Source organism: Hevea brasiliensis, chromosome 4, assembly GCF_030052815.1.
Source record: "Hevea brasiliensis isolate MT/VB/25A 57/8 chromosome 4, ASM3005281v1, whole genome shotgun sequence".
NCBI lineage: Eukaryota > Viridiplantae > Streptophyta > Magnoliopsida > Malpighiales > Euphorbiaceae > Hevea > Hevea brasiliensis.
The window spans coordinates 5,849,592-5,863,221 of record NC_079496.1 but is presented as its reverse complement, the minus strand read 5'-3'; the positions used below and the strand labels follow the sequence as shown (position 1 = coordinate 5,863,221).

Below are 13,630 nucleotides of genomic sequence, written 5' to 3'. Positions count from 1 at the left end.
TTTATTTTACACGTGCTTTAACTTTGGTTGTCCTAGTCTTTAGCTTATGCAACAGCTGTCATTTGGTTTTGTTAAGTAGTTAAGTAGTGGAAGGACTTAGTGGTGTCCATCTTTTACGCTTTTATTGTTACAAAAGCTCTATTTAAAAGGAGCTCAGTTAATGTAATGTTTGTGTTTTTTGAATTGAATAAAGACAGTTTTTCTCCACTTTGTTCAAAGTATTTTATCAGTGGTATCAGAGCCATGGTCAAAAGGGCAGAAAAGAGTGCTTAAAAGGTGAAACACGTGAGTTTGGAGAGAAAACAAAACTAAAGCAGCAGCTTTATTTTTTCCATGGCTTCAGATTCTAATTTTGTGCAGGCAGCAATTCCTCGTTTTGATGGTCACTATGATCATTGGAGCATGTTGATGGAAAATTTTCTGAGATCGAAGGAGTACTGGCAAATCGTTTGATTGGAATTCCGAGAATCGCAGATGGAGCAACTCTAACGGATGTGCGTAAATTGAAGGGCTAAAATTGAAGGATTTCAAAGCAAAGAATTACTTGTTCCAAGCCATTGATCGTTCCATTTTGGAAACTATCATATGCAAAGATACTTCCAAACAAATTTGGGACTCAATGAAAAAGAAATATGCAGGTTCAGCAAGAGTAAAGCGAGCACAGCTTCAAGCCTTGAAACGGGATTTTGAAATCCTACAAATGAAGGATGGTGAGTCCATTACTAGTTATATTGCAAGAACCATGGAGATAAGTAATAAAATGAGGTTTCATGGTGAAAAAATGGAAGATGTGGCCATTGTAGAAAAGATTCTGCGTACTCTGACACCGAAGTTTGATTATGCTGTCTGCTCAATTAAAGAATCAAAGGACATCGATGTGCTTTCTCTTGATGAATTACAAAGCTCCTTGCTAGTCCATGAGCAGAAAATGAACCGAAGTTCTATCACGGAGGAGCAAGCTTTGAAGGCCTCTACCTTTATTCATTCCTCAAATTCAAGAGGGAGGGGTAGAGGTAGAGGAAGAGGAAGGGGAGATCGAGGCAATGGAAACACCAGCAGGCATTTTAATTCTAAGGTGATGATGATCAAAACAGAAGTAGAGGTCGAGATCAACAATTTGACAAATCAAAAATTGAGTGCTTCAGATGTCATAAGTTTGGTCATTACCGCTCAATGTCGCATTTAAACTATCCAATGACAAAGAAAAGGGAGAGAAATCAAATTTTGCTGAAAATAATGAAGAAGAAACTTTGTTGATGGCTGTTCAAGCAAATGAAAAATCTGAGTCAGATATTTGGTATGTGGATACAGTGCAAAGAACCACATGTGTGGAAGTAAGTCATTCTTTTCTCATTTAAATGAAGATTTTCATTCTACAGTACGTTTTGGTGATTGTTCTACTGTGAATGTGTTGGGAAAGGGTGATGTTAAGATTAGAACCAAGAATGGTTTTGTTGAAACAATTGCTAATGTACTTTATGTTCCTAACTTAAAAAGCAATTTATTAAGTGCGGGACAATTGCAAGAAAAGGGTTATGTAATCACTTTGAAAAATGGTGCCTGTGAGATATATGACCCTAAGAGAGGAGCTATTGCTATAGTTCCAATGAATTCAAACAGGTTGTTCCCTTTGAAGATTGAAAGTATTCATTCTTGCTTGATGGTTGAAGTGAAAGATCCTTCTTGGCTATGGCATTTTCGCTATGGTCACCTGAGTTTTGGCGGACTAAAGACTCTCCAATAGAAAAACATGGTGACTGGACTTCCTCAAATTGTTGCTCCTTCTAAAGTCTGTGAAGATTGTGTTGTTGGCAAACAACATCGTTCTAAATTCCCTCAAGGAAAATCATGGAGAGCAAAGAATGTTTTGGAGCTGATTCACTCTGACATTTGTGGACCAATAAAACCATCTTCAAATGGAGGTAAAAGATATCTAATTACTTTCATTGATGATTACAGTAGGAAAACATGGGTTTATTTTCTACAGGAAAAGTCAGAAGCTTTTGGTGCATTTAAGAGTTTCAAGGTGCGTGTAGAAAATGAGGCTGGAAAGACAATCAAAACTCTTCGCACTGATCGCGGTGGAGAATATTGCTCGAAAGAATTTGAAGTTTTTTGTCAAGCCCATGGCATACGAAGAGAGCTAACAACTGCTTATACACCACAACAAAATGGTGTATCAGAGAGGAAAAACAGAACCATTCTTAATATGGTTAGAAGCTTGTTAGCAAGGGGAAGAGTTCCAAAAGTCTTTTGGCCCAAGTCAGAAATGGAGTGTTCACATCTTAAATAGAAGTCCTACATTTGCTGTCCAAAATCTGACACCGGAGGAGGCTTGGAGTGGGCGAAAACCTGCTGTAGATTACTTTCGAATTTTTGGTTGTATTGCTTTTGCACGTGTTCCAGATGAGAAAAGAAAGAAACTTGACGATAGGAGTGAAAAATGTGTGTTTCTTGGTGTTAGTGACACATCTAAAGCATACAAGTTGTTCAACCCGTTGACAGAAAAGATAGTGACTAGCAGAGACGTTGTTTTTGACGAAGAAAATACTTGGGATTGGAGTGGGCAGCAGCCAACTCCAATTATTTTTGACAAAAAAGTTGAAGAAGAGGTGCAGCCAACTAAAAGTTCATCAAACATTGCTCCAACTGGTGAAGAAACTCCAACAAGTTTTGAAATTCTACCAACAATAACAAGTGCACAAGCTGAATCTACTCGCAGTCGAAAAAGGCCTGCATGGATGAAGGACTATGAGGTAACTGGAGTTAATTTTAATGAGGATTTGGTTAGTCACTTTGCTTTGTATGCAGATTGTGATCCTGTAACTTTTGAACATGCTGTCAAAGAGTCAAAATGGAGGAAGGCAATGGATAATGAGAATGCAGCCATTGAAAAAAATAATACTTGGGAGTTAGTTGAACTTCCAAAAGGCCAAAAATCCATCGGAGTGAAGTGGGTTTACAAAACAAAGCTAAACGAGAGAGGAGAAGTTGATAAACTTAAAGCGCGCTTAGTAGCTAAAGGCTACAAGCAGGAGTTTAGGATTGATTATACTGAAGTTTTTGCTCCAGTTGCAAGGCATGACACAATCAGAATGGTAATTGCATTGGCAGCTCAAAATTCATGGCCAATCTTTCAATTGGATGTCAAATCCGCTTTCTTACATGGAGATCTCAAGGAGCAGGTATTTATCGATCAACCCCCTGGTTATATTAAGGTTGGACATGAGCATAAAGTGTATAAACTAAAAAAGGCATTGTATGGTTTGAAACAAGCCCCACGGGCTTGGTATGGTCGAATTGAAGCCTATTTCTTGAAAGAAGGTTTTCACAAATGCCCCTATGAACATACATTTTTTATGAAATTGGAGAATGATGGGAGGGTGCTCATGGTCTATCTCTATGTAGACGATTTAATTTACACTGGTAATGACAAGGGCATGATTGATAAGTTTAAAGAGTCTATGATGAATGAGTTTGATATGAGTAATCTTGGAATGATGCATTATTTTCTTGGTATAGAAGTGACTCAATCTGCAGGTGGCATTTTTATTTCTCAAGAAAAGTACGTAGAAGAAGTCCTAGACAGATTTCAAATGAAAAATTGCAACTCTGCGAGTACTCCAATGGATACAGGAATGAAACTTGTCAAAGATCCTGCAGGAAATAGTGTTGACAGCACACTTTACAAACATATTGTTGGTAGCTTGATGTATGTAACCACTACAAGGCCAGACATTATGTATGCTGTGAGTAAAATAAGTAGATACATGGAAAATCCAAAAGAAATGCATCTTATTACTGCAAAAAGAATTCTGAGATACTTGCAAGGTACTTCTAAATTTGGGTTGTTCTATGGGAATTGTGAATCAAGTCTAGTTGGATTTACTGATAGCGATTATGCCGGAGATCTAGATGATAGAAAAACTACATCTGGTTATGTGTTTATGATGGGGACAGCAGCAATTTCATGGTCTTCAAAGAAGCAATCAATTGTAACGTTGTCAACAACAGAAGCAGAGTTTGTAGCTGCTGCAGCGTGTGCTTGTCAAGCAATCTGGTTGCGAAAAATTCTGGCAGAACTTCAGTACAAGCAAGAAGGACCTACTCCTATATATTATGATAATGGATCAACAATTAAGCTATCTAAGAATCCCGTTCTACATGGGAGAAGCAAACACATAGATGTGAGGTTTCACTTTCTAAGGGATCTTACAAAAGAAGGAGTCCTTGATCTCATCTATTGTAGAAGTGAAGACCAAGTAGCTGACATTTTGACAAAACCTTTGAAGTTGCCTGCATTTCAGAAGCTAAGAAAAATGCTCGGTGTCTGCACTTTAAACTGATAGTTTGCAAACTTTCAGTTTAAGGGAGGGATTGTTGAATTAATTTTTTAATTTATCTTATTTATTTTGCACGTGCTTTAACTTTGGTTGTCCTAGTCTTTAGCTTATGCAACAGCTGTCATTTGGTTTTGTTAAGTAGTTAAGTAGTGGAAGGACTTAGTGGTGTCCATCTTTTACGCTTTTATTGTTACAAAAGCTCTATTTAAAAGGAGCTCAGTTAATGTAATGTGTGTGCTTTTTGAATTGAATAAAGACAGTTTTTCTCCACTTTGTTCAAAGTTTTTTATTAGAAACTTGGGCGAACAGGCTATATATATACACAGATCCATAATTTTTTTAGGTGTGCTAACAGTTAGATAACATTGTTTTAACCTAGAGATTGAAAAGAATATTCGTGGATAAGTCCATGTGGAAGTAGATTAATTAAATTTTATGTAGTTTATTATATATACAAATTAAGCACTGTGCATTTGCATGGAAAGAGGGTTTAATGACTTAAGCAGATAGCACTCTTAGTGCTTGTTCGCCTAATTATACCGCACTTGAAAAATAATTAAATCCCAATGGATAATTGATAGAGCCGTAAACGAATTATATTGTTCGAAAGCTACTTGAGGTTCAATTTAATTAGAAAATGAAGGCTATAAATGAATTAAGTTGTTTGAAAATTACTTGAGGTTTGGCTCCATTAAAAAATAAGTCGAGTTCGACCTTAATTTTTAAACTCATTTAATAAATGAGTGGTGTTTGAGGTTTATAGTATTCGATTTATTAAAACTTACAAAGTGGCTCATTTACATGTTCATGAGCTGATTAATGTGCAGCTCATTAAATACACTGGTAAATAAGTTCGTTTGTACAAGAAAGTTATATTTGTTTTTATATTTTATTATATTATTTTCAATTATAAATGTTTATTATTTTATTTATGAATATTGTAAAAAATAATAAATATATAAAATATATTAAATATAACTATTTGTAATTTAAATTTAATTTTTTTATAAAAATTAAGTTATTTTTTATATTAAAGTTAATCAAAATTATATAGTTTGAACTTCATACCTTTAAACCTAAAATCACTCTATCAATAAGTCAACTTACTTGAAACTCAGTCTGATAAATAACTCGATTGGCTTGGCTCGTTTAAAACTCATTTTCTAAATAAGTCAAGCATAAGTTTATATACCGACATTCAACTTAAACTCTTCAAATTGCGGTTGGTTTACACCCCTAAAAATTAATAAGAAATTTGATATAAATAAACCTGATTGGCTCATATAACCAGTGATATATATATATATATATATATATATATATATATATATATATATATATATATATATATCACGCAGTTTCTTTGGTGGTTTCCATGTGAACTATGAAGAAAAGTAATAATTAATGAAATCGTTTTATCATTTCCTCCATAGCAGCACTAGGGTTGCCATTTCTACCGTTCTTATCTTTATTGCTATGTGTAAGCTTAAATATGTCCCAAAGTATAGATTTAATAAAGGAAAAGATCAATGCGTGGCAACTAATTGGCTTCCGGTAATCTTATCTCTCTACTTAGTATTCACCACTAGTGAGAGTCATTGTCAAAGTAGCAAGGGCTGCTTAATTTGCTGGGTTGTCGTTTGACAAGATTAAAGTGTTAACTATAATTTTAATGTGGAAGGAGAATAAGAAGAATATTGAAGCTGCCATTTCCAAAGTTTCTTTGTTAATTAGTTTCCACCATAGCAGCACTCGGCTGCCATTTCTACAGTTTTTATCTTGTCATGTTTAAGCTTAAATTTGTCCCAAATGGTGATTAAATAAGGGCCTCTTGATAAAAAAAAAAAAAAAGCCAAATTATATCGTTTTAGTAATTTTATCCGATCTTGTTTAATCTAATAAAATCGATTAAACTTTCAAAATACACAAAAATTTTATAAAAATTTGAAAACTATTTGTAATTTTATTTAGTTTTTTTTGACATTTTTTAGTTCAATTTCTAGTTGATCCAATCTTAACAATACTATCAATTACTTCTAAATTTCACTTTAATGTTCATGGTGTATCAAAATTATGAATCATTGACCAAATTGGATAGTTTTAATAATTTTTCATCACTATTTGATACTCAGTGATTATTAAAATAAAATTATGAAAGAGTTAATGAATGCGGTAATGTTGGATTTTCAGTGGTAATTATAAATAAGTTCAAAAATAGAGTTTAAAATTTGATTGAAAAAAATTAGATAAAATTTTAATAACTTTTAGAAATATAGCTATTTTTTTCTAAAATTTAAACATTTGGCTTAGATTACCAAAACGCAAAAAGATTGGGCTTTATTGTACACTATGGGAGTGTATAAATAAAACAAATAAATTACAATAATAAAATTTTCGTGGTTCACCCTTTTCACATAGTGTTATATTCACAAGCATGCTATCTTTCACTATCAATAAAATAATCATCAATTATAAACTCAAAATTAACTATCTATCAACCCAATTACACCAAAAAAAATCTCACTACATAAGCTCATAAATATATTAGTTAGTCTCTCTCAATATAATCCAATATATTTACAATTTTAATTACATTATACATAACAATAAGGGTCTTTAACTACAATAGACAATAGTTCCTTCCTCTTGAACTATGCTTTTCTCCACCTTAGGCTGAATCCTCCTTCCTCTATAGGATTGCAATAGGCAAGTGCCACTCTCAATGGGTAAGCCTATTCTACCTTGGGCAAAAGCCACTCTCCTCAATGGGCAAGAGCCTCTCTGTGCAATAGGCGAGAGCCCCCTCTCCATTAGCAAAAGGCCTTTTTCATGGCGAAAACCGAATAACATCTTCATAATATTCCTATTTATAGTGTTAGTCCTTTTAATCCTAATCTAGTTAGGAATTTAACTTAATTTAGAAATAACGCTAAGTTCTACTCTATATAAAAAAATATCCCTCCATCCTATTAAGAAATATTTCTCTCAAAAGGATGTTTTCCAAATTTCCTATGATTTAGAGTCACAAATTTAACCCTTTTTTTAATATAATGGGCTATTAGTAAAAAAAGACCAAACCTTTGCGTGTTTGGCGAATTTATCCAATCCTTTAAAATTTGAAAAAAATGATTAGAAATTCAAATTTTGTAAAAGTTGTAACATTTTTCAGATGGATTAGGAGGCCAAGTGATGTAAAAGTGGCTATAACTTTTACAAAATTTAAATTTCTGATCATTTTTATCAAGTATTAAAGGATTTGATAAATTCGCCAAACACACAAAGATTTTGCTTTTTTTTACTAATAGCCCTAATATAATTATGCCTTAAATAATCCCAAAGTATGTATTTATTTTTTTGAGAAAAAAAGGGATTTTATTAACTCATATCATAATGGATTACATCCTCAAGAAACACTAGGGTTACGTCTCTCCATTCTAAATCATCAAACATAGAAACAACATCTCTAGCTATAGCATGGGCTATCTGATTCACTAATTTTTTAACAAAACTAAAAGAAAAATTAGGAATTTCATTTAGCAAAAGCTGACAATCTTCAATCACTATGCCAGTATAAGACAGGTTTTAATTCCTAGATGTTAGAAGAAAACATACAAGTAATGAAGGAAAGGATTGTGTATTTGTCTGTATCTTATTTACAAAGATATTACAACTATTTATACATGAGAATATGAGAATATGAGCTAATTTAGATAAGAATAATAATTGTTGTAATTATGCTACATAAATCTCCTATAATCATGCTAATTGTTGTAATTATGCTACACAAATCTCTCATAATCATGCTAATTGCTGTAATTATGGTACACAAATCTCCTATAATTATGCTAATTGTTGTAAGTATGCTAACACCCCCCCCCCTCAAACTCAAGGTGGTAGCACAGGTGCCAACTTGAGTTTGCTTAAGAGATCCTGAAAGCGAGCGAGAGGATGCGTTTTGGTGAATATATCAACGGTTTGGCTGACAGAGGAGACAGGAATCAAACATATTGTGCCATGAGCAACATGATGACATACAAAATGACAATCAATTTCGATGTGTTTGGTACGCTTATGAAATACATCATTATGAGAAATCTGTATGGCACATCTATTATCGCAATGAAGCATTGTGGCAGAAGAATGAGTGATACCTAAATCAGTTAATAACCACCGTAACCAAAGTAATTCGGATGTAGCATCAGCAAGAGCACGATATTTAGATTCTGTGCTAAAACATGCAACAACAGTTTGCTTTTTGCTACACCAAGAGATAAGAGAATTACCCAAGAAGAAACAATAACCAGTTGTAGAGCGACGATCTGTCAGATCACCAGCCCAATCAGCATTAGAGTAGCTAGATAATACTAGGGAGGAGGTAGCGGAAAAGTGCAAACCATAAAAAAGAGTGCCTTTGATATAACGAAGAATTCGAAGTACTGCAGAGAAATGAGTTGAGCGAGGAGCAGACATAAGCTTGCTGACCAGATGAACAACTTATAAAATATCAGGTCGAGTAACTGTGAGATAAACAAGACTCCCGATAAGCTGTCGATATAAGGTAGGATCATCAAGAGGAGTGCCATCAAGAGGTGTAAGTTTGCAATTGTGCTCCAATGGGGTTGATACTGTTTTGCTATCAGTGATGCCTGCTCGAGAAAGTAAGTCGGATGCATACTTGGCTTGAGATAGATAATAGCCATTAGAATTTTGAGAAACTTCAAGACCCAAAAAATAGCTGAGAGAACCCAGGTCTTTCATTTCAAAATGCTGATTGAGATAATGTTGTAACTCTGAAATACCAGATGAATCATCTCCTGTTATTATCATATCATCAACATAAAGCAACAGAAGAACAATACCACTATCAGTTCGGTGAGTGAATAATGCAGAATCATGTGGACTAGAGAGAAAAACAAGTTGAGCAAGAGTGGAACTAAATTTGGCAAACTAGGCCCTGGGAGCTTGTTTTAATCCATATAAGGCTCGCCGAAGTTTGCAAACCTTATGAGGAGAATGATAATTAGGAGGAGGATGCATATAAACCTCTTCTGTTAAATCACCATGAAGAAAAGCATTTTTGACATCCATATGAAAAAGTTTCCATTTACGAACTGCAGCAATAGCTAAGAGACTGCGAATAGATGTTAATCGAGCCACTGGAGCAAAAGTTTCTTCATAGTCGATACCATACTCTTGAGTGTACCCTTTGGCTACTAAGTGAGCTTTGTAGAGTTCAATAGTTCCATCAGAACGGGTCTTGATTTTGTAAATCCATTTGCAACCAATAGGGGTTTTGTTTGGTGGAAGATCAACTAAATCCCAAATATGAGTTTTCTCTAAAGCCTGAAATTCGTCAGTCATAGCTTGCTGCTAAATAGGGTCAGTACTTGCCTCACTATAAGAACGAGGCTCATGAAGGGTTGCAATAGTAGAGTAACAGTGAAAATCAGAAAGATAATAAGGAGTTTCTCTTACACGGGTAGAATGACGAAGAGTAGTGCTAGGAGGAGATGCAGGCGCAGGTACTGGATCAACAACTGGTGCAGATTCAACAGGGGCAGGTGTAGTTGGGATAATATTGAGCACATCGCAATCACCTGGATCAGGATTTGGAAACAGCACTTTGGAGAAGTCAGTGAAAAATAGAGAGTCAGTATTGACAGAGTGATGAAATTTGGAAAGAGAAGAGAACATAGTATTGTCCCAAAAGGTAACATGACGAGAGATGCGTAACTTATTAGAAACAGGATCCCAACAATGATACCCTTTGTGTTCAATGCCATAACCAAGAAAACAACATAGACGAGCACGGGGTTTTAATTTGGTATGTTCATGAGGTTGTAAAAGAAGAAAAGAAACACATCCAAAAGGTTTAAGGATGGAATAGTCAGGAGGTTGTCCAAATAACTTTTCAAAAGGAGATAAATTATGAAGAACCAAGGTAGGAAGATGTGATGCATACATTTTGCATAATCATTTAGGTTTAATTTCATAGTCATTTTATTTGATTATTAGTCACTTTTAGCTAATTTCGTTAGTTATTTAGTTAGTTTTTCATAATTGTCAATTTTGGATTAACTTGTAATTTTTACTTTGTTTTGTAGGAAAAATGGTGCTTTTGAAGGTCTGAAAAGAAATTTTGCCATTGAGGAGTGACTTCTATAGCCAAAGATGTCAAAAACAAGTTTTCAAGTTGAAATATGCATTAACCAAATTGCGCATAACTTGCCGCATAAGCTATGCAGATCTGCATAAGGAGAAGAAACACTGTTCCAATACCTGCCGAATTGTGCATAAGGAGAGTGCATGGCTTATGCAGATTCACGCCTCCCTTATGCAATCTCACGGAATTGTGCATAACCTATGCGCCAAGTCATGCAGTTTCGCATAAGTAAACCAGAAACAGCCGAAAACTGCATAAGGGATTGCATAACTTATGCAGTCCACTTATGCAGTCCCACAAAGATTTCATTAATGAGCTGGCAGAAGATTCCCTCAGAAAATCTCTCCTAAAACACACCATTTTAGGGCTCCATGTCAGAAAATGCTATAAATAGCCTCATTTCCCATTTTAGAAGGAGAGCAGAAAAGGAAAGGAAGAGGAGAAAGAGGAGCAGCTGAAGAGACACAATCATTTTCCACACCATTTCCAACCAGATTTGGAGATTTCTTTCTTTTCTTACATTTTTCCTACATTTCTAGTGTTGAGCTTTTTATTTCTTAGCTTAGATTAAAGCTTTATTTCCATTTAAACTCAGAATATCTTGTAAATATTATGGGTAGTGAGTAGTTTTATCTTGATTCTGGAGTAAGGGTTGTAATATTTGAGATATTTTGTGGATTTTGATTGGGTAATCCATATTTTGTGGTCTTAATGAGTTTTATTCATTTCTTGTGTGCTTAATGACATGCTTAGTGTAGGATCCTATTAAGTAATGTTCTTAATCCATGGTTGAGGCACCGAAAGGAGAAGGCCTTGTGATAGATAATCAAGAAATTGAACTTAATTAACTTAGATCTAGAAAAAGACTAAGGATTAAGAGGATTCACAGATTAATTAAAGAACCTAATGGGTCTTAATTAACTCTAACTCCACGAAAGTAGGATTAGATTGATTAAGGCACTCTTTGTCTCACTCGAAAGGGTATTCAAAGGATTTAAGAATTAATCTCCTTAAAACCCGTAAGTTCCACAAGATTGGATAACCAAATTAAAAATCCCAAAATAGCTCGAATATGAAATCCCGAACTCCGGAATCGCCTTTTTATCATTGTCAATTTCTAATCAAATTTAATTGCTTGCCATTTTAAATTTTGCCATATTTCACTTGCTTATTTCAAATTGATGCAATTTTAGTTAAATCATTACATAGTTGAATAGATTATTAATTTTGCACATATAGATTTTATACTCCAATACCCATCAATTTATTGCTTTAATTTCAGAAATAGTTCAATTTAGTCAACTTTTTATATCAAAAATTCAATCATTAACACAACTCCTCGTGGAAACGATATCTTTTCTATATTACTTGTACGACCCGTGCACTTGCGGTTGGGCCACATCAAGTTTTTGGCGCCATTGCCGGGGAGTTGTTTGTTTAAGATTGAATTCTTGATTATTTTAGTTGTTTATAGTTTTATTTTTGTTATCTTTTCATTTTGTGTTTATTTGTTCTTTTTCAGGTACTTTTAATCTTTTATGAGAAGAGCTAGAAGCACAAGTGACACATCCTTATTGTTCAATCCTGAAATTGAGAAATTTTGTAAAGCCAACAAGAAAGAAACCAGAAAAAGAAAAGAAGCATTGAGAGAAACTGAATTAGAAGCAGACATGGCTGACGAAAGAATCAGAATTGGTGGCGGTAATGTTGGAAATGATCGAAACAATGAAAATGTAGCCCAAGGTGAAGAAGTTGTTAATACTAATGTGCCTAGGGGAAGTATGATGGATCATGCTTTTCCTCGTTTTGATGACTTGAGAGAAAGTATAGCAAGACCAAGAATTGATGCAAATAGTTACAAGATGGATTTTGGAGTTCTTCAAATGATTCAAAATTCTCAATTTGGGGGGCATCCTTCTGAAAATCCACACACACATCTGAAGAAGTTTGCTATGATTTGTGATATGCAAAAACAACCTGGAGTGTCTGATGATGCAGCAAGATTGAAGCTATTCCCATTCTCTTTGAAAGATAGAGCATTGGATTGGCTTGATTCTTTACCTCACAACTCCATTACAAATTGGGAGCAACTTACTGATGCATTTCTTACACAATATTTTCCACCTGGAAAAACTCAAGAATTGAGGAATCAAATGACAGCTTTCAGACCAAGAGAAGATGAAACTCTCTATGAGTCATGGATGAGATGGAAGGAATTAGAGAGACAATGCCCACATCATGCCATTCCGAAATGGATGATACACCAGAATTTCTACACAAATGTTACTCCTGCAATTAGAGGGATTATTGATGCTCAAACAGGAGGAGAATTTATTATAAAGCATGAAGATGAAGCTTATGAGCTATTGGAGAATATTGCAAAGAATACTCATCTTTGGAGTACTCCAAGAGGACCAGCTCCAACTCAAAAGAGGCAAGCTGCTAGAATGTATGACCTTGATCCATTCAATATGATTAATGCAAAGTTTGATGCACTTACAAATGTTTTGGCTAAGAAGATGGAAGATTTGAGTATGTTGGTTAGTTCATCATCATCATCTGGAAGTTCACAACAAGTTGGTTATGCAGAAGGAACTACCAGCTGTGGAGTAGATTATGGAGAGCAAGCAGCATATATTGGTAACTATGGAAACAAACAAATGGGGAATCCTTACTCTCAAACTTATAATCCAACTTGGAGGAATCATCCCAACTTTTCATGGAGAAATCAGCAAAGTCAAGTTCCAAATCAGAATTTTCAACCACAACGGCAACAAGGAATTCCATATCAGCAAAATAAGCAACCATTGCCTAATTTTCAGCAGAAAAATATGAATCCTCCACCAAAACAGCAAGAACAAAGTTCCACCACATAAGCTTTATTACAACAGATTCTTGCTAACCAAAATAAGCATGATGAGGAGATGAGAGAGATGAAAGCAAGGTTAGAACAGATGCAAACACATAACAGAATGTTGGAAAATCAGATTGCACAACAAGCATCTTCCTCAAGTACCAAGTCTTTTGGAAAGCTTCCAAGTCAACCAGAAAACCCAAGAGAGCAGTGTCAAGCTATTACTTTAAGAAGTGGGAAAGTTGTAAATAATGAGAAGAGCGAAAAAAA

At 34.6% G+C, this 13,630-nt stretch overlaps 1 protein-coding gene and 1 non-coding gene across 2 annotated transcripts; one reads left to right on the top strand and one right to left on the bottom strand.

Moving 5' to 3' along the window:
- Positions 1 to 619: 619 nt before the first annotated feature.
- LOC131179105 (uncharacterized) lies at positions 620 to 1,186 on the top strand. Its single transcript, XM_058144820.1, has one exon. The coding sequence runs from the start codon at positions 620 to 622 to the stop codon at positions 1,184 to 1,186; it is 567 nt and encodes a 188-aa protein (XP_058000803.1).
- Positions 1,187 to 12,644: 11,458 nt separating this feature from the next.
- LOC131179592 (small nucleolar RNA R71) lies at positions 12,645 to 12,751 on the bottom strand. Its single transcript, XR_009148482.1, has one exon. It is a non-coding gene; the product is annotated as a small nucleolar RNA R71 (small nucleolar RNA).
- Between the last annotated feature and the right edge of the window lie 879 nt (positions 12,752 to 13,630).